The sequence below is a fragment of the Pelodiscus sinensis genome, chromosome 10, assembly GCF_052426305.1.
Source record: "Pelodiscus sinensis isolate ZL-2025 chromosome 10, ASM5242630v1, whole genome shotgun sequence".
NCBI lineage: Eukaryota > Metazoa > Chordata > Testudines > Trionychidae > Pelodiscus > Pelodiscus sinensis.
Window position 1 is genome coordinate 16,897,363 of NC_143061.1, and position 26,250 is coordinate 16,923,612.

General features: G+C 44.8%; 1 protein-coding gene across 1 annotated transcript in view; it reads left to right on the plus strand.

Moving 5' to 3' along the window:
* SLC2A2 (solute carrier family 2 member 2) overlaps nucleotides 1–12,661 on the plus strand; it is a 39,049-nt gene extending 26,388 nt beyond the window's left edge. Inside the window, exons 9-11 of the mRNA XM_075937939.2 lie at nucleotides 2,005–2,106; nucleotides 5,884–6,087; nucleotides 6,308–12,661. Coding sequence (XP_075794054.2) covers nucleotides 2,005–2,106; nucleotides 5,884–6,087; nucleotides 6,308–6,511 — 510 coding nt within the window. The 3' untranslated portion in view covers nucleotides 6,512–12,661. The remainder of the gene's footprint in view (nucleotides 1–2,004; nucleotides 2,107–5,883; nucleotides 6,088–6,307) is intronic.
* Nucleotides 12,662–26,250: the final 13,589 nt, after the last annotated feature.

Below are 26,250 nucleotides of genomic sequence, written 5' to 3' on the forward strand. Positions count from 1 at the left end.
AGCTCCATGGGCCCTGTGGCTGGGCTACAGTGGCCATGCACAGCTGGCCACCACCAGCATTAAGTGGCAAGGGCCAATTAGCTGGTATGCATACTAGCAAGCATAAACTATCCCTAGTTTGAAACTTACATGGTTGCAATGTATCCAGTTGGATCAAAATCCCCAATGTAAACAAGGTCAGACTAGTAAAATAGCCCCAAAAGAGGTGTAAGCTTCTCAATGGGCTGGTAAATGTAAAGGATCACTGTGGCACCTTCATCAGAGAAAAGTTCCAGTTGAAAGCAAGAGAAGCTGCATTTATGCGAGAAACAATTTAAACTGATGAACCCCATCTATACCACCTGCTTGCATCAGTGACGACAATCTATTCCAATATGGACAAAGCCTCTCTCTCTCTCAACCCAAAAATTCCGTGGTGAATCACTTTACTTTGGGAAGATAATCTTCAAAATAAGAAGGATCATGGGTTTTTCTTTTTTTTTCAAATTGGAAGGCTAGAATCTATAGAAAATAACCTGTGAGAGAAATCAGTGGAGAGACCAACAGTCTTTGGAATGTGCGAGTTCTGCACATATATAGATAAAGCCCTGGCAGATACAAAGTTTTGTATCTGCATCACAACTATGTCTGCAAAAATGAGTTGTGGATATCCACAATGACACTCCCAGATGTAGCTATCTGTAGATAAAAAGTGGGAATCTGCAAATTTACTGGGTTCTAGATACATAATGGCTGTGTCTACACTGGCCACGTAACCCGTAATAGCTATGGAAATGAGAGAAGTCAGAATAGGGAAATGCGCGGGGGATTTAACTATCCCCCGTGGGATTTAAATAAACATGGCCGCCGCTTTTTTCCGGCTTGGGGAAAAGCCGGAAAAGAGCGTCCAGACTGGCGCGATCCTCCGGAATAAAGCCCTATTCCGGAGGATCTCTTATTCCTACTTATTTCCTCCGGAATAAGAGATCCTCCGGAATAGGGCTTTATTCCGGAGGATCGCGCCAGCCTGGACGCTCTTTTCTGGCTTTTCCCCAAGCCGGAAAAAAGCGGCGGCCATGTTTATTTAAATCCCGCGGGGGATAGTTAAATCCCCCGCGCATTTCCCTATTCTGACTTCTCTCATTTCCATAGCTATTACGGGTTACGTGGCCAGTGTAGACACAGCCAATTTGTATCTGCATTGGCATACGTACCTGCAAAAATAAGCCACGGATATCTGCATTCACATCTGCAGATGCGGATGCCTGTAGATATAAAGCAAATACCTGTGGATTTGCAGGGCTCAATCCATAGATTTGCATTGTCTTTTGTTGTGTTGCTATGTGTAATAGCTAATTAATAATCCCCACCAGCAGACATAAGCATAGTGTAAATAAAGGAACCAAAGTGAAAAGCTCTTAACACGTGGGCTACATCAAGACTGGCATGATTTTCCGAAAATGCTTTTAATGGAAAAGATTTTCCGCTAAAAGCATTTGCGGAAAAGAGTGTCTAGATTGGCATGGACTCTTTTCCGCAAAAGCATTTTTTGCGGAAAAGTGTCCGTGCCAATCTAGACGCAGTTTTGCGCAAGAAAGCCCCGATCGCCATTTTCACCATTGGGGCTTTTTTGCGCAAAACAGTTTTTACCTGTCTGCACAGGCCCTCTTGCGCAAATACATTTGTGCAAGAGGGCTTTTTCCCAAACGGGAGCATCATAGTATTTGCAAAAGAACACTGACAATCTTACATTAGATTGTCAGTGTTCTTGCGCAAATTCAAAGCAGCCAGTGTAGACAGCTGGCAAGTTTTCCCGCAAAAGCGGCCACTTTTGCAGAAAAACTTGCCAGTCTAGATGCAGCCATGTGTTAAAAGAGCAACACCATTAGCTGATAGCAGTAGTAGGCTGTTACAATCTATGAAGGCTAAGTTCTGAAAGGGGACTTGATGTAGGTTTTATATATGTGTTACTAACTGAAAACTTCAGGATTGATAAAGCCTAATATATTCCATGAATTTCTACAGGTCTTCCTTGTAGAGAAAGCAGGGAGACGTTCCCTGTTTATTGCTGGCTTGGCTGGTATGCTAGTAAGTGCCATAGCCATGACAGTTGGACTTGTTCTCCTGGTAAGGTTTCTTATTCCTAGTTTTATTCCATGGCTTGTTTTATTGTCTGTTTCCATACATATTGCCAGTGACTCTATTTAACGTTGTGTTGCACATTTATTCCAGATAAGAAAATCAGAAAATAATCCTCCCTCACACACATGGGTGAAGGTAGGGCTGGAGGAGGCAAGCCCCCAGCCCTGCTCCCTCTGCCCCCATGGGAGGCAAGCTGTCTTCCCCCAGCACCATGAGGAGGTGGGGTGGCATGCGGCCCTAACCCCTCCACCACCACCATGGGGAGGGGTGGGTGGTGCATGGCCCCAGAATACAGGGAGGGAGGAGAGCATGCCGCCCCTGCGTCCCTGGCCCCAGTGCCCAGGGAGAGCAGGCACTAGGGGCAGCAACACTGTGCCCCCAGTATGCCTAAAGTAGGTGTTCTGAGGGTGGACCGTGGGTGGGGCCAAGCTGGCTGTCTGGGAAGGCAGTGCCTTTCCCCACCCTAGTATACCAGCTGCCCATGCTCATGCACAGTTTCATAAGCATCATCCAAATCACATGATGAACTCCCAGCTCACGCACATGTTATACCTTGCCTTGTGAGATGATCTCACACAACCTAAGTAAACTCGGATTCCTGCTTTGCTAGCCCCATACAGCTTTGATAATATTGGGATTTCTACCATAATTGACCAATCCTTCAGAGAGTGCGTTTAAGAACTTTCCATGGAGGACAGTCATTGGCTAATTTCAAGATATTTCAGAACATTTCGTTATGCGCACTATGGCAGGTATAATAAAATCTCATGCTTCAGAGCATAAGCTGATCACTACAGATGTGAAGAAGGAATTGTTCCCTAACAATTGTTCCCTAACAGGCACTGCTCAGTTAAATAGGCTCTTCATTTTCCTTTTGTAACAAAGAGGCACTGAGACCATTGACAAGGAAGAGTGAAGTCCGCTCTATAGCAGTAGCTAAGAGGTTGTCAGCTTTTAGCTCATGCTGTAGATGCACATGGAGTTAGCCCCTGTAGTCACAGGTTTAATCCCTCCTGATGATGACCCGAGTCCGTTGGCTTTACACTATGAATAATCAGGCACTAGCCTAGCTGGACCCAAGGCTTGTTGGGTCAATGGTCTGCTCCAGTGTTCCCTCTAAGCTGGGGGGCAGCCCAGCTTCACAGGTGGTTAATCAGCCCGGCCCAGTCAGTCAACTCTGTGCATGGAGCCCTGAGCCTCTGACTGATTAATCACCTATGATGCTGTGCTGCCCCGCAGCTTAGAGGGAACACTGGTCTGCTGTAATATGACAGTTCCCATATTCTTCTTATAAACATGAGCTACAAATTACAGACGTGTACATCTTCATGTTTTATAGAAGCCCTTTGCTAGAAGTAAATCTATGCATTTTGGCTCTGACCTGTCTCTAGTTTCTATACTTTGCAGTTTTTAGACTTAGGGTGGGAACCTTTGTTTGGAATTAGGGACAGGCTAGAACGTCAGACTACAAGGGATTCAGAGGTGAATGTGCATTTTGGTGGAGGATCTGAACCACTTGAGATTCTCTCCTCACTAATAAGGGCAGAATTTGACCCAATATAATTAAATATTTGTCTTCTGGCATGTCTCCACTGGGAGTTAACAAGGCGAGCATCCGCACTACGGGTACATCTACACAGCAGTGTTATTTTGGAATAACTGACATTATTCAGAAATAACAAAGAGTGTGTCTACACTACAAGCCTTTATTTCAAAATAAAGTTGAGCTGGAGTACTTCTTACTCTGACTCATGGTAACTCTCATTTCATGAGGAACAAGGAAAGTCAAAGGCAGAATTAAACTATTTTGACTTCAGCTACACAATTGACATAGCTGAAGTTGCTTAGCTTATTCTGACTTTAGCCCTGCTATGTAGACCTACCCTATCAAGCCTGTTATTTTGAAATAATGGGCTTGTTATTTCAAAATAACTCCTGCTTGTGAAGAGGAATAAGATTATTTCAAAATAATTATTTCAGGAGTTATTATTTTGAAATAACTTATTTTGAAATAACCTGGTAGTGTAGACATAGTCTTCATGACTTTGTGCTTTGATACTAGAAGAGCATCTTGCTACAAACAGAGAACTTGGAATCAAATTCTACTCTCACTTAAACTAGAATAAATCCACTGAGCCAAACATACAGGTGATGGATAAGGCTATGAAAGTTATATATCAATGTGTAAGTGTAAAGGGGTGAAATAATAGCGCTATTGAAATTAATGGCAAAATTCTCACTAATACCAATAGAGTTAGGATTTCACCCTCTGAGCCTAACAGAATCTGAGTGTATCAGAGATCTAAAGTATTGGTGTAAATTGCATTTTAAGATATATTGTAAAGGGGAAGGTGGGGGAGGAACAAGGCCGGGACATGCAGTGGAAGAGGACAGAACTGGGCACGGACCAGGGCCAGACGGAGGCATGGGCGAGCCGGGCAGCTGCCCAGGGCGCCAACCGATGGGGGTCGCCTGATGGCAGCTGTAAGGGGGGGCCTGACGTCACTTACAGCTGCCATCAGACGCCGCGCACCCGGCTCCCGCAGCGCCGGCCCCATGGTGCCAGCCAGCAGCGCCCTTCCTCCCACGGCCACGGGGCCCTGCATGGCCCGGTGCACGTGCCAGCAGCACTGGCCGGGCTGGGCAGCGCATGTGCCGTGCGCTCCGGGGGCAGGCCCCGGGCTGCGCACCAGCGACGGTGCACCCTGTGCACCCTGAAGGGGGGGGCGGGCTCGTGCCCCATGGGCGGGCCCACGCATGCGCCGTGCGCCCGGGGGCGGCACCACGTGCCCGGGCCCAGGGTGCCAAAAGGGCTCGGGCTGGCCCTGGCAGGGACAGGTGGTATGAGAAGAGGTGGGGTGAGGCAGGAAGAGGTAGAGTGGGGGTGGGAGCTTGGGGGAAAGGATCAGGTGGGAGCAGGGCCTGGGGCAAAGCCAAGGTTTGAATACTCCAGAGGAAGTCAGTACCTCTGTGTGGACCCCACAGTATGGCTGCACCTTGCTTTTCACTGTGGGATGTAACCGCATATGTACGCTGCAGAGCTTTGATTGCAGCACATGCAAATGTATACAAGCTAGCTTTAATCTAGGTAAGTTATGTACCAATAATAGTGAAGCCCTGGCAGAACATGCTTTTGTGTAGGCTAAACAACCCACTTGGGACCTGCTCCTCTCAGGTGGCTGGCCTTCTCAGAGTGCTGCCGTGGCTTTGCTGGATGGATTAAAACTAACTTGGGGATATGTCTACATGTGCTGCAATTACACATTCCCAATTGCAGTGTAAATACACCCTTAGTTTCCCTGTCACTCAGATTCATTATGGTCCAAAGCCTCAACTGGTGAAAATTGGCATTACTCCAGGGGCTTCACTGAAGCAATGTTGATTTACACTAACTAAAGATCTGGCTCAGTGGATCACATTCAGAGGTGATGCATAAGGATATAAGTTGTGTTTGGGTGAGTGGATGTGGCTTTAAAAAGTCTCCATGCACCTCTTCTTACTAAAATGAACCCAATCTAATTCAATTCAGGTTAAAGCACATACTTAGGTTTTACCCCCACTGTAACTGAGACCAGTAAATGGTTTGCTACCTTTATTGCATTACAAGTTTAATTCTGCATGTCTGTTGTTTTTACTCAGCTTGTTTGAGCAAAAAGAAACTTCTGCAGCAGCACAATAATTCAAGAAATTAACAGACGATAAAGACTATATTGGAAACATAATCACGCATTTTGTGTATTCACTTTTTACTTCTGTTTATAGACCACTTTTGCTTGGATGAGCTACGTGAGCATGGTCGCAATTTTTCTCTTTGTAATTTTCTTTGAAGTCGGGCCTGGACCAATCCCTTGGTTTATTGTTGCTGAACTGTTCAGTCAAGGACCACGGCCTGCAGCTATAGCCATAGCTGGGTTCTGCAACTGGACCTGCAACTTCATCATTGGAATGTGTTTCCAGTATATTGCAGTAAGAAAAGTTTCTAAAATATTGCGCATAATTAACACCCTCAAAACATTGGCTTTTCAAAGCAGTGTAGGGGAATGGACACACTTATCTCCTATTAAAATAAATAGGTATTTAAATCTCTCTAGATTGCTTTGAAAATCTTAACCTTTGCAATCCAAATGATAAGCAAACTATGGGTTATTATTATTTCATCACTGTTCCTTCACTTTTCCTATTACAGGACCTGTGTGGCTCTTACGTGTTCATGATCTTCGCTGTACTGCTCTTAGGCTTCATTTTATTCGCACACTTTAAAGTACCTGAAACAAAAGGAAAGTCTTTTGAAGAGATTTCCACTGAGTTCCGCCGCAAGAAGCGATCAGCGATAAAAGGATTAAAAGATGCTACTGAACTGGAGAATTTGCAAAGCAACAAGGAGGTATAAAGAAACCGCAAAATGTATGCATGAAGAAAATTAAAGAACATATTTTTAAATGCAGCTGAAAGAACCTTCGGCAAAAGCATGATTTTATAAAAACCCTACAACTGAAAAGCCAATAGGCCAAATCAGTATCATGCTTCTGACTGATATGCCGGATAGTGCATATATCCTATGCCCCTGAGACTAACCTGATGTTACGTTCTAAGGGCTCAGTGTATCTTGGTGTTGTCCTACAAAGACACAGGAAAGAATGAAAGGAATAGATACAGATAGGCTTCCATGGTGCATTACATTGATTCATTACAGCAACAATTTTCATTTGATGGAAACCAACATAGGCTTATCAAGACCATAATGCAGAAGGGATAAAAGAAAGAAAAGAGGTGCTGCATGATCATTTATTCTTATGGATGGTTTTACCCTTTCTTTCCATTCCCATTTCTTCCTTTGCTAAACGATACAAAGCCTTGGAAAATCAAATGCTACTGTAGTTGTCATATCAGGATAAAGACATAACTGAAGCTGAAGATGTTAAATATAAAAGAGTGAGTGAATTTGCCACCTGATCTTAGAGTGGTGTGGCCAGGCCCATTGATGGGGAGGCAAAGGAGGGAATTGCACCTGGACCTGGTGATTCAAAGGGTCTCAGGGTACCTATCAATGCTGCTGCTGCATTAGCAGCAGAGTCAGTGGCCAGAGCCCCTGGCCCCTTTAAATCACTGCTGGCGTGCTGTGCCACGTGTTCCAGGCAGCACTAAGGACTGGGATGAGTGCACCACATTCTGGGTGGAGCTGAGGGCTGCTTGGGGGCCAGCTCAGTGCGCTCCAGGAAGTGCTCAGGGTGGGCTACCCCCAGCTGCAACCTTTCCACCCAAGGCTCCATCCCTTCCAGGAATAGGAGCAGATCCCACCCACCCACGGGCTCAGGGGTCCGCGAAGGCTATCAGCATCCCTGAGCAAGGTGTGGCAGTTTTCCCATTTGAATTTGTTAGAATTAAACCCAGCTTGCTTTTGTTGGAATTTAATGACATAAATACTATCTGGTCCCACACAAGTATTATAAAGCAAAAAAAAACCCACACTTGAGGAAAGTCTTATTCATTCTGGCCATTGTGTTTTGGGGGGATATATTTAATTTCTCCTTCCTCTGGGTACCCAGTTTGTCCTTTGCTATGTCGTGTTTACCGCTTCAGCCTGAAAGATGATAGGACAGTCCAGGGGAGAGGGCACTGGATTAGGAGTCTGAAGATAAGGATTCTATGCCTTGCTCTTGTACAGCCTCTCTGTGAGACCCTAGGTAGGTCTTTCCCCTCTCTGTTGCTGTTTACTCTCCCAACCTGTGTTTGTCTTGCCTATTTAGACTATAAATTCTTTGGGGCAGGAACTATCTCTTACTAGGTGTTTGCATAGCACCTAGAACAATGGTGCTGTGAGCTCCATTGGATCTTAAAACACCACTGTAATCCAAATAAATAACAACCAGGGGCCAGATTAAATTGTCCTAGCACTATTAACTTCAAATGGCTTCACTGACTTCATCAGAGCTATTTACACTACCTGAGGATTTAGCTGGTGAATGGTCTACCCTTAAGGACGCATTTATTCCAGACTCACTCAGTCAAAGGTGACAGAAGAGGATTTTTAAATTCCTGGACATGAGTCTTTTTTTCTGCTTTTTTGTTTTGTTTTTTTTAACTTTTGATATCTCATGAATGTCTGTTCCTCTTTTGAGACTCTTCTAGCAAGTCTTTCACTGTAGTAACTTTAGGGATGGATTAAAACAACAGTGGGTCCTAGGGAAAATATATTTACAGGCCTCCTTAAGAATAACAAGAAACAGACATGCAGTATGCTTACTGCATGCCGGGCTGGCCATGCTGGAGATCTGCCAGTCTAGCTGTTCACCCACTTGCTGCTGGTTGTGCTTTCTTATCCATGCCAAAAGGGCAGGCGGGCCAAATTTGAATGAGTGGTGTTGCAACCCACATCCTGGTGAGCAGTGACCTGAATAGCAGCAGGACGAGCAGGTGGTCCTGATGAATCCATAGCATGGTCAGTCCAACTGCAGTGATATACTCTATGGTTGCTTGTTTAGGACTGGGAGCCTCCCTCCTTTATTCCCAGATACATTTGGGTCTTAGGCATGTCCCTAGTTTGCCTACACATTAATCTGATGCTAGGTATCTGTTTACCTTAGGTCTTGGTGTTTGCTGTAGGAATCCATTATTTATTTATATGTGAAGCACAAGGGAAACTTAAATCAATAATCATAATACAACTTAATTAGGATGACTTCAGCTGATGTCATTATAATAATATAAATGTACAGTTGATCACATGGACTGAAAAACATGATGATCAAGGGATCCTCTGCTACTGTAAATGGGTATGCCAAAGAGATATAACTATTTAAACTGAGGGTACGTCTACAGAGCAGGGCTTAACTCAAAATAAGCTACACGAACTGACCTACTTCAATTGTGTAGCTTATTTCAAAATTGGGTGTCTATACAGCACTTATTTCGAAATAGAGCACTCTTCCTCTGACTTCCCTTATTCTTCATACAATGAGAATTACAGGAGTTGGAGTAAGAAGTCCTCTAGCTCAGTGTTTCTCGACCAGTGATACGAGTACCCTTAGGGGTACTCGAGAGAAGCCTGAGGGTTACGTCAACACAACTGAAATTTGGAGAAAACTGAAATTTTGTTTTAAGTTTTACAGCATTTTATTATTTTTGTACTTTTGACACCCAAAAATTTCAAATGAGTTGCAATGGTAGAAAAAAAATTGTGTGTCTGAAAATTGTAGGTACTGGGGGTACTTATATTTTTTTTAAAAAGGGGTACTTTATCAAAAAAAAGGTTGAGAAACACTGCTCTAGCTTGACAGTATTTCAACATTATTTCCAAATAATTGCCTGCTGTGTAGACACAGACTAAGTTATTTCAAAATAATGATAGTTATTTTGAAATAATTTTGGTATGTAGATATACTCTGATAGAGGATCTGGCTTATATTTCATTAATCTCTAAATTTTATTCCTTTGGGCTACATCTACACTGGCCCCTTTTTCGGAAGGGGCATGCTAATTTTCAACTTCGGAATAGGGAAATCCGCGGGGGATTTAAATAAAGATGTCCGCCGCTTTTTTTCCGGCTTGGGGAAAAACCGGAAAAAAGCTTCTAGACTGGCCCGATCCTCCGGAATAAAGCCCTATTCGTGAGGATCTCTTATTCCTACTTCAAAGCCGGAAAAAAAGCGGTGGACATCTTTATTTAAATCCCGCGGGGGATATTTAAATCCCCCACGGATTTCCCTATTCCGAAGTTGAAAATTAGCATGCCCCTTCCGAAAAAGGGGCCAGTGTAGACGTAGCCCTGGTGTTAAGGCTTCAGGACAAATTCTGGACCCTTTAAAGAAAACAGTAGTTTGCTCAGACTTCAGTGGAACTCAGATATATCCCCATAGCATATATTCAGGTAATGAGATGAACACAATTGGCTACATTAATTTCTTGTGTAATTCCATTATCTTGTCTGCAGTTATACTGGAAAGGAATTTAGCCAAAGACTCTCATGTGATACACTGATAATAGGTAAGGAGTAGCTGAAACTATGCATACAAGATTGCATGAAAATCAGCAGTGCCAATTGTGATAATGCAGACCTTAAGGTCAGACCTTAAAACACTTGTTCACAAGTAAAATGGACAGGAGACAAGTATCAAGAGATTGTCAGTCAAGAGTTTTGTACAGTACTTATCACAGTAAGTTAAATATTAAAATAGATATTGTGAATGTAAAAGAAATTCGGCTTGTGCCTTCAGTGCTATTACCTTTGCCTGTTACATAAAAGTGAGCATGAACAATGCTGTTAGTTTTTATTGCTACTTTCCCTCCATCAGTCTTGGCTGTGGGAGCTAAACCCTTGACTATAAGAGCTAGCTGATTTGGTGATCAGATCTCCTTGTGTTGCAATCAGTGAACTGGCTCTAAGAAAACTGATGTTAATGTGCTGGGTAATAGTTAAGAGCATAGGATATGAGAGTCAGTAATCCTGGAGCCTGATGATCCTGAAGTAAATGGGAGTTGTGTGTGTCCTAGTTTATATTCCTGGCCTTGCCACTGACTCATTGTGTGTAACTTTGGGTAAATCATGCTTCAGTCTGCCCATCTGTAAAATGGGTACAGTATCTGGATGTTGTGCAGCTTGACTTATTTGTATTCAGAAAGTACTTCAAGAGCCTCAGTGGGAAGGCAAAGTATTATTACATTGAAAACCTTCATGGGGCTGACACTTAGGGAATGGCTAGACTGCAAGTTTTTGTCAGAAAAAGGTACACAAAATGCGCTGGGCCAAATGTCAAAAAAAAAAAAAACCCTCTTTCAGAAGTCCCCTTCTTCCTCATAGAATGAGGAATACAGGGACTTCCAAATGAGTGCGTTTGCTCTTCCACACAAAAAAAGTGGAAGAGCACATGCGTTCCCTGGATGCAGCAGTTTTTTTGGGATACCGGTACCTCCAGTACCCCAACCCTCCTCCCGCAGTCTAGCCAATACCCTAAGTGATGTCTTCATAGTAGAATTAGCCTGGATGATTGGCACCTGGGGTAGTCCAGTCTGGGTGTGAGCATCACCACAGCAAAGGTCTACCTGTATTACTGTGTCCTCACCAGTTCTGCATTCTCCCTGGTGTCCTGTGGTCCTTTGTATTGAGATGTTCTAGGATTTTGCAATTGATTGGGAAAGGAGAACTGGTCTGTCGTATGGGGGAATTGTGGAGCAGCCCAAGAGAGCTATCAGCACTCCAGTGCATAATTTAGCCTATGCGCAGGTTCCTGACCAACATACAGCAGAGCACAGGGTCTAAACCACCCCACCATCCTTCAGCCACGTCAGCTATACTGGGCTTTAAAGTGCTTCCAGACTCAGGCTGACAGAATTGCTAGGCACCTGAACAAGGTGGGGGGTGGCCAGCTCCATGCCTGCAGAAGGGGGTGGGTCTAGGAGCTAACCCCAGGCAGATCTCACCACCACCCAGAGCACGCAGTCCAGGGCTTTTGTGGCAATTTAAAGGGCTTGGGGCTCCTGTTGCCACCACCGCCATTATAGCAACAGCAGCCTGAAACCTTAGGCCCTTTTGCCACCTTTGACTTCCCCCTTGGTGGGTCTGAACCCAGGAAAAGGTTTTTGCGTATAAATGGCAGAAGGTTGGTGTATAACCCACAGAAGCACTTCAGTCTGCTCTGCAGTGGAGACGTAGCCTGTCTTTTAATAGGGCACTGCAAATGTTTAGAGGAAAAACAAAACTCGATTTTAGCAGGAAGATGCTGTTTGAAGCATTCATGTAGATTGTATGACATGAGGTAGCAAATGTCCATAGGCTTTTACATCACTTTTAGCTGAGCTCTCTTCTGCTTTATGTGTATTATTCATAAAGATGGGTGTCAGTGGTGTTAAGTCAGTAAAAACGTCAACCTGAGTTAGGTTTAAAGTATTGGTGTAGAGGTGAGAGCCCATTTATCACCAATAAATCCACCCAGTTTTGGGCTATTTCTATATAACAAACATGGGACCTCTGGAGTTTCGTGCATGAGCCTATACTGTATAAACTAAAAACCAGCTGGTTCTCAGCTGTTTAGCAGACTCATTATTCTCTCTGTAAGTGGTCTCAGTGCCACGAGATGGGACAGTGCATCACCCAGAAGATGTGTGGGTTATGTCCACACAGCCCCATAATTCAGACTACAGAGGTGTGAACTGGAGTATACCCCAGAGTGCTGTAACGTGCCCCAGCGAGGATACTACTGGCATAGACTGCTTGAAGATGATGACATTCAGCTCCTTTCAGTACACACCTGCAGTATCCCAAGGAGGCAGGGAGTTTACAGGGCAGCACTTTGGTATGTGCTGCAATTCACACTCCTGTAGTCCAAACTACAAAGCTATGTAACCAAGGCTTTGGTTTCCTGCAGTAAGTATTTGTGTCAGTACAAAAATGATAGCAAAAGCACTGATTACATTCATGTATTTATTAAATCAGACTAATTTAAAAAGCGTGTTGATAAATGTATACATGAATCTGGCCAAAGGGCCCTTTTGTAAAATGTCTCCCTAAATAGAACTGTCCATTAAAAGTACTTTGTATTTTTAAGCAGTCTTTCTCTCTTCATTTTATTCCCACATTATTGTGAAGCATTGTACTGAATTTTGGAGTGGTGTCCGTGTCACACTGACTGGCATGTTTTGTGACCATGAGTGCCAACCAAAGGGCAGAATGTAAAAAAGCATGGCTGAGACCCCCAAACTAGTGGTATGTTCTATAACTAGATTTCACACACACACCCCCAGTAACAAATGTGAACCCCTGAAGCACGATAACAGTCTTACCACAGAGTCCCAGCCAATCCCCTTGGGCTCTCCAATATATTTTGCCACCCAGGAAAGCTGGACTTAGTGATACTTTGTCAAAAGTATTCAAGTTGCTTTCCATCCTATGAGACTAGTCATTTACCCCGGTCAATTTGTATCTCAGATTTCACACACTGATTGTAGACAGTCCTATGGTAAATGAAGGATTTATTCAATAAGAAAAGAAAGGAAAAAGTAGTTATGTTAAAGCAAGCAAATATTAATGCACAAATGAGCTACAGTCTATGGTTTTAACAGGTTAACAGAGTTGAAGAAATTTGTAACCTCTGAATGTCTTTTTTCTTATTTTTCCTTTTTCCTTCTCTCCTCCCCCTCCCCATCCCCTATTTATTTAGACATTGAACCTTTAATAACTCCATTCATCTGAAGAAGTGGGTTACACCCACGAAAGCTCATGATACCATCTACATAGAATCATAGAATACTAGGACTGGAAGGGACCTTGAGAGGTCATCGAGTCCAGTCCCCTGCCCTCATGGCAGGACCAAATACTGTCTAGACCGTCCCTGATAGACATGTTTTGTTAGTCTCTAAGGTGCTGCAAGACTATTTTGTTTTTTAAGGTTTTCCAGCATAAAATACAGATATAAATTGGATTAATACGTGTAGCACTTTACAAATATTACATAAAAGTCCAAATGCTTAACACACTTATGAGTTTAGTCCCCATCTTAACTATAGTAACACACAGGTGAGATGGACTGGTTTCCAGCACAATCTGTCAGCACTTCGCTGAGGCCTCAAAGCTTTGGCAAGAGCTGACAGCCAGTATGCCAGTATCACCGTCCGCATGTCTTGGAGAAGGAGTCCAGCAAAGCCACATCGTATTAATTTCTTATCTTTGCAGTATTATGTATGGCTAGTGTTTCTATTTGCTGATAATAACACTATGCAAATCAAGCAGTAGGAACACCTTGACACTCAGCACTGTTGGTACAGAGCTCCCAGGCAAACTTTTTGTTAGCTTTTCAGCTAGTGCTGACACAAAGGAAAGACCCTAAATTCTTGTATGGCCTATGCGCTACAAATCACAGTGGGGAATCCCATCTCTGCTTTTTGCACTGTTCCTGAACAATATTCCCTCATCAGTTTTATTCAAAATCCTTTTACTGCATGCTAGACTCCTCTAGAGTGCGTACACAAGGATTTTTCAGACCCAGAATTCCCAAGCAGTCTGCTTTGAATAGCGGTACCACTTTGGTGCAGGCTGTCGGCTAGAAAAGGCTGTTTTTATCACTGTGTGGTCTAACGCTGACCAAGCTATTAACATTATATGACGTACAGGCTTTTATCTACAGTGTAGGGTTAATGTTCTACATTAGGCCAAGCTATCACAAGTGTACTTTACCATATCTGGTGACTTGCTAAGGAAAAGGTCATTACAGAGTTTGTTAAATCTAGAAACATGTTTACCGCTGTCTCATCACATCAGTTTGGCACTTAGGACTTGTACCCTTTATCTTCACGTTCCGGCTTAAACTTGTTCCTGATATACAGCTTGTCCAATCATTTTATCTATAATGTTACAGTTTTACTAACTTGCTAATCATTAAGATAATTCAAAAGACCAAGTCATGCTTATTAGCTAAATGGTTGTTGCACTTTCGTTAACATGCAAAGGATGTTCCCATGCCGCAGTTAGCTAATAACACATTATAATTAATAATCCCTGGAAAAATATCTTGTCAGCAAGAGCTTTGATGGTGTTTTCCTAATGCACAGAGATTATTGCCATTAAGACTTTCCTGTTGTGTCAGATAAATGGCTAATAACATCCACTTTCCAACTCTGTAAGCATAATTTTAAAATTAGCTTGATTTCCCTAATCCAGTATGCTTAGAACATTTGGACCCAGTCACTGTTTTTTTGTTTCGGTGGGGTTTTTTGTTTTAGGGGGTTTCTTGCAAAACTCAAATGCAAATTTTTTAGCTTCTCTTAATGCTGTTTTCCATCATTTCTTTCCAAACGAGTATTCTTTTTCTTCTGACTCAAACAACTGATGAGAAAGAGGCTGCCAATTGTTCTGCTATAAATTCAGGGCACAGTCATTTGAATTGTTGTGTATTTCCTGAGGCATTAATCTCCCACTGAAATCATGCTCACATCTGAGCTACACTACAAAAGTTCTAATGAATTTGGCAAAGATTAAGTCCCTGATTCAGCAAAACACTTAAGTGTGTGCATAACTTTATACAAAACCCATTAAGCATGTGCCTAAGGGTACGTCTACACAGCACACTTATTTTGAAATAAACTATTTTGCATTTTTTTTCCAAAATAGCTTATTTCGAAATAGCACGTCTACACTACAGGGAAGCCTCAAAATTAGTCTGAGGCAGGCTTCCCCGTAATGTGGACGTGATACCTCGAATTAGAGCCCCAGGAGGCACTGGGGAGTAATTACATTGAATGACCCTGGGGAGGAGCTATTTCGAAATAGCAGCAGTGGAGTGACCACGCTACAGCTATTCCAAAAATAGCCGATTCGGAATAAGGTTTATTTCTCATGGAATGAGGTTTACAGATTTTGAAATACAGGCAGTCCCTGGGTTACGTACAAGATAGGGACTGTAGGTTTGTTCTTAAGTTGAATCTGTATGTAAGTCGGAACTGGCATCCAGATTCAGCCGCTGCTGAAACTGACCACCAGTTCTGACTTACATACAGATTCAACTTAAGAACCCCAAGTCATCTGCTGCTGAAACTGATCAGCGGCTGATTCCAGGAAGCCCGGGGCAGAGCAACTGTGCCTCGGGCTTCCTGTAGTCAGCGCTGGTCAGTTTCAGCAGCGGCTGACTTGGGGACGCCTGGGGCAGAGCAGCTGGGGTGCTGCTGGGTTGCCAGAGCAAAGCCTCAGAAGCGCGGGACCCCGCCGTGGCTGCGGCTTTGCTCCCGGTGCCCCTGGTCTGCTGGAGACGGTCCCCAGCAGACCAGGGGCACCGGGAGCAGCTTTTCTCGCCCCGGAGGTCGAGGTGGCGGACCGCTGCCTGCGAGCTCCGGGGCGAGAAAGCCCCGTTCGTAAGTGCGGATCCGACATAAGTCGGATCCGCGTAAGTCAGGGACTGCCTGTAAGCCGTCCGTTATTTTGAAATAATTTTGAAATAATGGAATTGCTGTGTAGATGCTCACATCATTATTTCAAAATAATGGCCATTATTCCAAAATAATGCTGCTGTGTAGACACCCCCTAAGCGGGAAGTTATTAAACTCTGAGATGCACACCCCTAAGGGACATGGACAAACCTTTGGGGATGTGAGTGGTGATGCCAGTGGACGTGGGCTAGTCCCATAGAGTGGCATTCAGGGAGAAAGTGCAACCTCCTTCCCCTGTCTCACCTTAGACTATGTCTACATTGCAGAGCTTTTCCGGAATACTCAGAGGTATCCCAGAAAATGCCACATCCAAGAAATGCATCCGCTTTTTCAGAACAGTTTCTGAAAAAGCGGACGCATTCTTTTGGCATCCCTGTATTCCTCATTGCATGAGGAATAAGGGTATGTCTACACTACCCCGCTAATTCGAACTAGCGGGGTAATGTAGGCATACCGCACTTGCAAATGAAGCCCGGGATTTGAATTTCCCGGGCTTCATTTGCATAAGCCGGGCGCCGCCATTTTTAAATCCCGGCTGGTTCGAACCCCGTGCCGCGCGGCTACACGCGGCACGGGGTTCGAACCAGCCGGGATTTAAAAATGGCGGCGCCCGGCTTATGCAAATGAAGCCCGGGAAATTCAAATCCCGGGCTTCATTTGCAAGTGCGGTATGCCTACATTACCCCGCTAGTTCGAATTAGTGGGGTAGTGTAGACATACCCCAAAAGATGTTGTGAAAGAGGAGATTTTTTCAAAATTAGGCCCCATGTAGATTGGCCAAATTTCAGAAAAGCCTCTTTCCAAAAAAAGCGGAAAAAGATACGCAAATTGCGAACCGCAATTTGTGTATCTTTTTCCAGTATTACTCTGCAGTCTAAACATAGCCTTAGTGGTCCACCAGCCTGTGGATCAGTGGCAATTCCTCCATGCCCAATTCTGATTCCACCTCCATGCCCACTGCCTTCTCTCACTCGAAAACCTGAAGGGGGAAGAACAGGTGTTGAGGGTGCATAACCAAAAATTGCTTAGCTGCCACAATGGAGTAGAAAAGTTGCTTCTGAGTGAACAAAAAGGTCTTGCAATGTAAAATGTATACCAGCAAATATTAATTCACAGCTGTTAACCGAAGAAAACAGGTTTGCAGAGAATACCAAGAGGTGCCACTTAGATGGATTTTTCACAACAGTACTCACTATTAGCTTATTGTTTTGACTCATTTATATACATTGCACTGAATGTAGTCCCTACACTATTGCAGTTAAGCAGGAATGCTCTTAATTGGGTGTTCAGGGAATATTAAATGGCTTCAGTTGGCTTGCTAATAGCATTAAAGCAACTGAGTTGGGAATTTCAAAAAATAGCTAGCAGGCCTTGTTTGGCTTTGGGTTCTAGCTGTATGGGAATATTTGTGACATCACTGAAGTCACTACCTCTAAAGGCATGTGGGAGTGCCTATGATATTAATTACAAAGGAAATAACACGAAGGGAGCTTCTACACTTCCCGCAAGCTAAGGAGAAATATTAGCTTTTAGACCAGTGGTCCCCAACACGGTGCCCACGGGCGCCATGGCACCCGCGGGGCCATTTGTGTGTGCCCGCCAAGTGCTCGGGGCTGGCCTGGCCCCGGGCACGTGGTACATGCATTGTACCGGAGCTGGCCCGGGTGCATTGTAAGCGCCGGCCCCGGGAGCGCCGCGAATTGGCCGCTCGTGCCCCGGGCGCGCGGCACTTGGAGGGCGGGCGGGCGGGAGGGCGCCGGCCCTGGGCGCGTGGCACTTGGAGGGCGGGTGGGCGGGCGGGCGGGGGGGCGCCGGCCCCGGGCGCGCGGCGCTTGGGGGGGGGGCACCGGCCCCGGGCACGTGCGCTTAGGAGGAGCACCGGCCCGGGCGCGCGGCGCTTGGGGGAGGATGGGGCGCCAGCCCCCGGCGCTTGCAGGGGGGCCCCCGCCCCCGAGCATGCGGCTATTGGTGGCCCCACCCCCGAGCACGTGGCTGGGGGGGGCGCCCGCCCCTGGGCGTGCATGTGTCCCCGCCCTCTGGCGCCCGGCAGGTGAACAGCCATGCCCCCTGGCACCCGGCAGCCTCTAAAGGTTGGGGACCACTGTTCTAGACTCATGTTTCAACATTTCTCAAATCTCATAGTCATCTGCAGTATGTATTAGCATTGAAACACAGAAATCTGTTTGTTACCTATAGAGAACATGAATGCCAACCTCACAGTCTGATGTTGCACTAGTTAATTGCCATTTTTGCCTCAGTGAATACTTGTATGTGAATCCATCACATCACAAGGACATGTGACTAAGAAGATAGAGGGTGATATAGCTAATTGATAGCAAAGTGCCAACCTATCAACTCAGCTAATCAGAGTCTATGCAATGCTAGAGGTGTCAATACTGTGTCATTGGAACTTATCCCTAGAGCCCTGCATGGATACACAAAATTGGTATCTGTATCCACATCTGCAAAAATGATCTGTGGATATCTGCATACACATCTGTGGCTAGAAGGCAGACATCCATAAATTTGCATGGTTCTAGATCCAAACTTTGTACCTGTTTCTCCATATGTATCCTCAAAAATGAGTCATGGGTATCCACATCCACATCTGCAGATACCTGCTGATATAAAGTGGGTATCTGTGCATTTGCAGGGCTCTACTTAGCCCCATCATACCTGCAGAGAGAGGTTTATGAAACATTGTGATTTGGATACATTCCCTCATAAGGAACAGTGGTGTGTGTGGGGGGGAATTTGAAGATGTACACTCGAGGCAGGGGTTGGGAACACAGTATGGCTTTGTGTAGCAGTTATGCTCCCCAGTTGTTTTAATAAAGATGTATTCCTTTCTCATTCACTTGTTTGTTATTTAATGAGTGCCAAAATAGTTACCAGGGGGAGAAAAGGGGATCTCCTAAAAGAAATTCTACAGAAGATCCATGAGTGCTACTTAGGAATTGCAAAGTGCAAACAACAAGCAGTGGAGCTGTTGTATTGCCTGGATCAATCAAGGCAACATTAATATGGTGGGAAACTGCTTTTCCTACTTGAAATACTAGCCATACCCATTAGCAGAGCCACTAAGATCTCCTCCAGTTCCACAAAGGCTTTACAAGATTGGCACTGACTTATCTGGCAATCAAAGGATTGTTTTATAGGATAATTATTCTCTGTATCCAGAAATTTGCACACTGCACAGTACTAATAGTAAGTCAGTCATACCTGGCATGAAGAGAATCTTCTCCAGACATGGAATTCCAGATGAAGTCATTAGCGATAATGGCCCTCAATTTTCCAGTGCAGATTTTAAGCAATATGCCATTGATTACATCAACACCAAATTTCCCACAATAAAATTAACTTTAGGAAACGTCTATACTGAAATAAAAAAAAACCTTATGCAAAAACATTTTTATAATGAGGGTTATCTGCATAAAGCTTTATGGGTTTATCAAAATACACATATGGAAAATGTCTTTTGTGCAACTCAGCTATTAATGGGAAGAAGCAGCAGATCTAATTTACCAATTACTGAAAACCTGAAATCTCAAAACAATGAAACCATATGGAAGAAGATGTTCAGAAGACAAAGCAGGCATATTATTTTAACAAAAGGGTCTATGATCTTCTATCTCTTTACCCTGGCCTCACACATTACTTCCATATTGGCGCACTTAACATAATTTAGGGTACGTCTATACTTGCTCCCTATGTTGAGATAGGGATGCAAATGTAGCCGACCGAAATTGCTAATGATGCGGGGACTTAAATATCCTGCGCTTCATTAGCATAATCTTGCCCGCGCGCTATTCCGATCGCCAGCTGATTCGAACCAGGAAGCGCACTCCGGGCTTGGTTCGAACTAACGTTACTCCTCATTTTTTGAAGAGTAACATTACTCGTTTTTTGAGGAGTAACGTTAGTTTGAACCAAGGGGTTTGATTCGAACTAACATGGCCCGTAGCGCACTTCCTGGTTCAAATCAGCTGGCGATTGGAATAGAGCGTGGGTGAGATTATGCTAATGAAGCACAGGATATTTAAATCCCTGCTTCATTAGCAATTCTGGTTGGGTACATTTGCATCCCTATCTTGAGATAGGGAGCAAGTGTAGAAGTACCCTCACTCTGCACATATGTAGGGAATATTAGAGGGAACAATGGAGAAAGGGTAATAGAGGAAAGTGAGTGATAAGAATCACTCCACAGTGAGGTGCCAGTAACTTTTCTCTCCTAGATAGTTGAGACATTAGGTTTGTTGGGAATAATTCTTGGACACACTGGGTGCAAGTGAAAACAAGCAGAAGATTTATTGGTTCACACAGCTGATGGAGTGCTCATCAAGGGTTAATCCAGTGAGCACTAACTTAACCAAAACATACATTCGATTATATAGGTAGCAGATGTACAGAGGAGAAGTAATTTGATAGGTCTAGAAGCGGAAGTGAGATATGCACATAAGCCAATGGTCTACAACAGTTACACAGCATCTCCGCCCATTACCAATTTAACATGTTATCACTAATACAAATAGTTACTCCTAACAAGCTAAATAAACCAACATAAACAAAAGCATGTTGATGGTCATTTTGTTGGACGGAAACATAATGCGTCTCCACATAATGCATCTCCCGTGGGGGTGGTATTGCCTTGGCGTGATCTTTGGGATCCAAGCTTATTTTCTAGGAACAAAGCAGACAATGAAAAACAATCCCGCGCGGTTGTTTGGTACAGGCCTTATCAAAGTGAGGCCCTTTTGGAATGTGGTTGCTAGGGGAACCGGGGCACAGTAACTGCTGTACTGTATGCTTCCCAGGGCTGGTCTAATGATTTGAGATTTGAGTTTGTCAGTTCTCAGCAAGATACTATGGACTGCCTCAATTTACCCTACAGGTTGATAGAAATGTACTCAGTGGGCTAAGAATTTAATGTACATGTTATTAGATAGTTAACTGTTTATGTACGTGTGTGCAAGAGTTGATTTGTGTTTCATTAAGGCTGTGTCTACACTACAGATAGTATTCCGGAAAAACTCAGCTGCGTCCAGGGAACACGTCCGCTTTTTCAGAAAAGTTTCCAAAAAAGCAACCGCATTCTTTCAAAATCCCTGTAGTCCTCATTTTTATGAGGAATACGGCACTTCCGAAAGAGGTTTTCCCCACATTTGGCCCCATATAGATGGGCCAAATGTCAGAAAAGCCTCTTCCAAAAAAAAAAAAAAAAGGCGGAAAAAGGTACACAAATTGCAGTTTTCAATTTGCATATCTTTTTCCAGAAGATCACAGTGTAGCCATAGCCTCAGAGGGAAGATGTAGATATATATTTATGAAATATTGTGATTTGGAGAGGCTTCCTCATAAGGAATGTTTTATAAACGTAGGAATAAGGATTTGTAACAGGGAGGCGGGGGTTGGAAACACCTCATGGTTGTTCACCAGACAATCTCCAGCTTGTTTTATTAAAGTTTTATTCCTTTATCATTCACTGATTTGTTATTTAATGAACCCCAAGATTGTTACAATAGCATTCACCAAAACCGTGCCTGTTAAAATAAATGGGTTCTGCATTTACCTGTAGACATTCTTCTTTCAAACTCACCAGCACCATCTGCAGCTCAAAGTAGTAAAGCACAGCAGAAAGCATTGAACAGAGGTTTCTCACAGGAAGGAGCCCAGAGGACAAATGTTTTTAGAGAAGAATCCACAACCATATTATACCCAATTTTATTCATTTCATTGCCTCACATTTATGTTAGGGTCAGTGGATTTATACTGGAGGGAGACATATTAAGATTGTGTGAAGGGAATGGAGGTTGTTTCAAAGGAATCATTGTGATACAGTCAAAGTACTGTGGTGAAATGTCACAGTATAAAGCTCTCACTTACCACCCTCACAAGATTGTGACTACATCACTTTAAGTAACAATCCACCTGGTCTACACTGGGAGTTTAGGCTGAACTTAGTGGCATTAGGTTGGTTTTCTAAACAATGAGTCCACACCACCAAGCCCATTCTGGAGACTTTAAGGGCTGTTAAAGTCAATTTCTGTACTCCTGCCTTTAGAAGGAGTAACTGCTAAATATGGCTTTTCATGGTTGACTTTAGTGTGGGTATAGTTGTAACTGCTAAATATACGTTAGCTTATCCCCATCTATTTATATTGGTAACCTTCTACACATTGTGCCATTATAATGACTTCAGAAAAAAATTACAACCTTAACTGTAAGTTATGCTGTACAAAATCTAGGTATAGACCAAGCCTTACAAAAGGCACAGTGAAGTTACTTACTTGTATTCACTAGTGTTCACACTGTGCTAGTTGCTGGGCAAATGCAGAGCAAGATAAAATATTCTGGTATCCTTCCAGCCCAGTTATTGCAACGTGAAAGTTCCATGGTCTCTTTGATTGGATAATGACTGCTAATGGCTCCGAGTATATTGTCAAAATTAACACAGGGAAGACAGAGCTACAGAGTTTGGGTGCAGAGTATACCACACAATTTTGCTCATGCTTTTTTGCAAGGCTGCTGGATTTACTGGCTGCAGTGCTTTAATTTATGTTGAATATTTTTCCATTTAAATAAATGTCTTATTTAAAAATATATATATGATTTTAGATGCTGTTAGAAATCTGATGGGATCTGGAATCTTCCAGAGGAACATACAAACAGCCACAGTGGGTTAGACCAATGATCTATCTAGCCAGATGCTTCAGAAGGCATTAAAAGAACAGAGCAATTTTAAATGATCTGTCTTCTGTTTTCCAGTCCTAGTTTCTAGCAATTGGAGTGTTAGCAACACCAAGGGCAGTTGTGTCTCATACCTAGCCATTGGTTGACCTGTAGGTGATGGTGTTGTAACTACTGTAGTCGCAGGATATTGGACAGACAAGGTGGGTGAAGTAATATCTTTGTATTGTACCATGAGAGAAACAAGTTTTTCTTCTTACTCAAGGATAAAAGATATTACCTCATTGTGACGTAGTGGGGGTACTTGCTGGGGCTGTGGTGACCTCTGCTGTCTGGGGAAAACCTCACTATGCAAAGGTGATGTCAAACCGGTTGAACCAGATAACCCCCATGGAGAGGAACAAAGGAAGGTGGAGGCTGCCCTGGCTGGGGGGCAGGGCTGGAAGAGAGTGAGTTTGGTGGCTGTCTGGGAGCATGGAGGAGACAGCCTAGGGAAAGGGGCTGGAGTTTAGGGGCCCAGTCTCCCCGCATCTCAAGGGGGCCTGAGGCATCCTAGCCCAGCTCTGGGACCAGATTACATCTGTGCTGTGCTGTATCCTGGAGAGGCAGTAAACGTCCTCTATTCCACCGGCTGGTGCAGTCTGTTTGTGCCATTTCGGGGTGCAGGAGACGGGGGACCCCCAACGCGCCGTCACACTCATCCACCCACTGTATTGATGAACCTCTCCTCATGAATTTATCTAGTTCTTTTTTGAACCCATTTATATGTTTACCTTTTATAACATCCAATGACTATGATTTTCACGTGTGTTATGTGAAGAAATGCTTCCTGTTGTTTTAAACCTATCATTAATTAATGTCATTGGTACATATTATAAGAAGGGATAACTAACATATCCCTATTCACTTTCTTTGTGCCACACATGATTTTAGAGACCACTATCATATTTCCCCCTTGGTCAGATCTGTTCTAATCTTAACAGTCCGAGTCTTTTAAATCTCTTCTCATAGGCAAGCTGTTCTATAGCTCAAATCATTTTTTTTTTGCCCACATCTACACCTTTTCCACTCAACCTGCCTAGAGGTGACAGTTACCTCTGTCAGAATGTTTCCTAGTGTCACAAAGGTAGTATGTCACAGAGCTGGGATTTCTGCCCAATCTCCTGATTCCTATCCCTGATATTTAATTCCAACAACTGAGGTTGACCTCGCTACATCCCCTCAAAAATTCACACCTCTGAGAGAGGTAGTTAAGCCAACCTAGGTCCCAGTTTAGATATTGCTATGTCGGCCAAATAAATTTTTCTGTCAGCTTAGCTACTGTGTCTTGAGGGAGTGAATTTACTACAGAAACAGCTCCTTTGTCGCTATCGCAAAAATCTACCTGCTGCATTATCATGGCATAGCTGCAGCGCTGCAGCTGCACTGCTGTAGCGTTTGTCATGTAGACACACCCTTAAATGGCTATAGGACAATTGAGCCCTCATCTCTAACTTGGCCTTTAGATCAGAGGGGGACAAAAGACATATCCAGCCTGTTGGACCCTTCAGTCTGGCCCCTGAGCTCCCACCAGGGAGCAGGGTGGGACAGCCTTGCCCAGAGGAGCCAGCCCAATTCCTGGGAAGCACAGTGAGCATGCGCAGCTAGCTCCTGGCTAGGGCCGGCTCAGGTTTTTTGCCACCCCAAGCAAAATTTTGTTGGCTTTTACACATTTGTACTTTGCAATGTTTTTTGTTTGTTTGTTTTTGTTTTCATTTTTGTCCTGGCATTTTAGCTCTATAAATAGCAAATATAATGTTAAGTATTTTTTTTTCCATAAAGGCAAAGGCGCTTCAAGTAAACTCCCCCTGCCCTTTCACTGGCTGCTGGGTCACAACAGCCTTTTCCCTGCCCTGTCCAGCCCCTCCCTATGGACAAGCACCCCTCAGTCCCGACCCACAGGGGGAGCAGGGTGCAGGGACAGTGCAGAGCCAGAGGGGCATGGGGAACAGGGGGAGCAGAGTTCACCAAGGGGAATGGGAGGCACAGAGCCAGAGTGGTGTGGGGACCCGGGGAAGCAGGGGTGCTGGGGTGCACAGACCCAGAAGGGTGCAGGGAATAGTGTGGGGGTACAGGGGTGGCACGGGGAACAGGAGGCACAGAGCCAGAGGGATGCAGGGATTGGGGGGAGCAGGGTGTGGGAGAGGCACAGAATTGGACATGGGGAGTGGGAGGGGCAGAGGGATCGGGGTCCAGGTGCAGTGCGGGGAATGGGGGGCACAGACTCAGAGGGGCACAGGAAAAAGGTACTGCCAGGTACAGAGGGGCCGCAGAGCCAGAGGGGCATGGGGACCAGGGTGCAGGGGCGGCGCAGGGAACGGGCGGCGCGGAGCTAGAGGGGTAGGGGGGTGGGGTGGGCGCAGTGAACCGGGCAGCTGGCAGGGAGCAGTCTTTCGCTGGTGAAGGGGGCTGGGGCCATGCAGGACTGGAGCGGGGTGGAGCCTGGCTGCATCATGCTTAGCAGCCACAGCCAAGTTTCTGTGGCCCTTTAAAATTGGCGGTGCGGGGCGGGGCGGGGCCAAGCATTGCCAGGGGTGGCTGCTTACCTGGAAATGCCACCCCTGGAAATGTGCCACCCCAATCACATGCTTGATTTGCTGGTGCCTAGAGCAGGCCCTGCTCCTGGCCTTCCCCATTTGCCCCACTTCCCTTCGGCCTCAGCTCCCCCAGCACCTGGGCAGTGCAGTTGCTACACTGCCAACCCCAGTGCTGCGGGTGGTGCAGCCATAGTTCTGGACAGGCAATGCAGCTGCAGAGCCATCAGCTCTGGTGCTCTGAGCAGCAAGGTCAGCAGGCAGGGAACAGAGAGAGCTGAAGAGGGGGCAGGAGCCAGGCCACACCAGGCTATTAGGGAAGGCAGAGCTTCCTTCAACCCTCCCAACCCAGCCCTCCATACAATTTCTATACCAGTCCAGATGTAGCTCTCAGACCAAATACTTTGCCCACCTCTGTTCTAAGTTCTACTTAAATCTTAATAAAAGTAAGTGAACTGGGTTCAGTGTCATGCTCCACCACAGGCAGGGTGAGCTTCAGCAAGCTACTTAGTCTCTCTGTGTAGTAGGGTTGCCAGGTGGTTTAAACAAAAATACTGAACACCCCCACCTCCCCCAAAAAAAACACAGAGAAAAAATTCTGTTGAAGGAAAAAAAAGGGGGGAGGAAGACCAAAGTTGTTGAGCAATGCAAAATGAGGATAACAGCTCTAGTCTACCTCAACAAAGTGTTTGTGAGGTTTTCGGCTACAGCAAGAAGGCGAGGCCATGAAAGCTATGTCTACACTGCACGATTATTTTGGAATAAGCTATTCTGGAAGAAATACAGGCAGTCCCCGAGTTACGCGGATCCGACTTATGTTGGATCCGCACTTACGAACAGGGCTTTCTCGCCCCGGAGCTCGCAGGCAGCGGGACCGCCCAGAGCTCAGCGGTCCCGCCACCTCGACCTCCGGGGCAAGAAAAGCTGCTCCAGGTACCCCTGGTCTGCTGGGGACCAT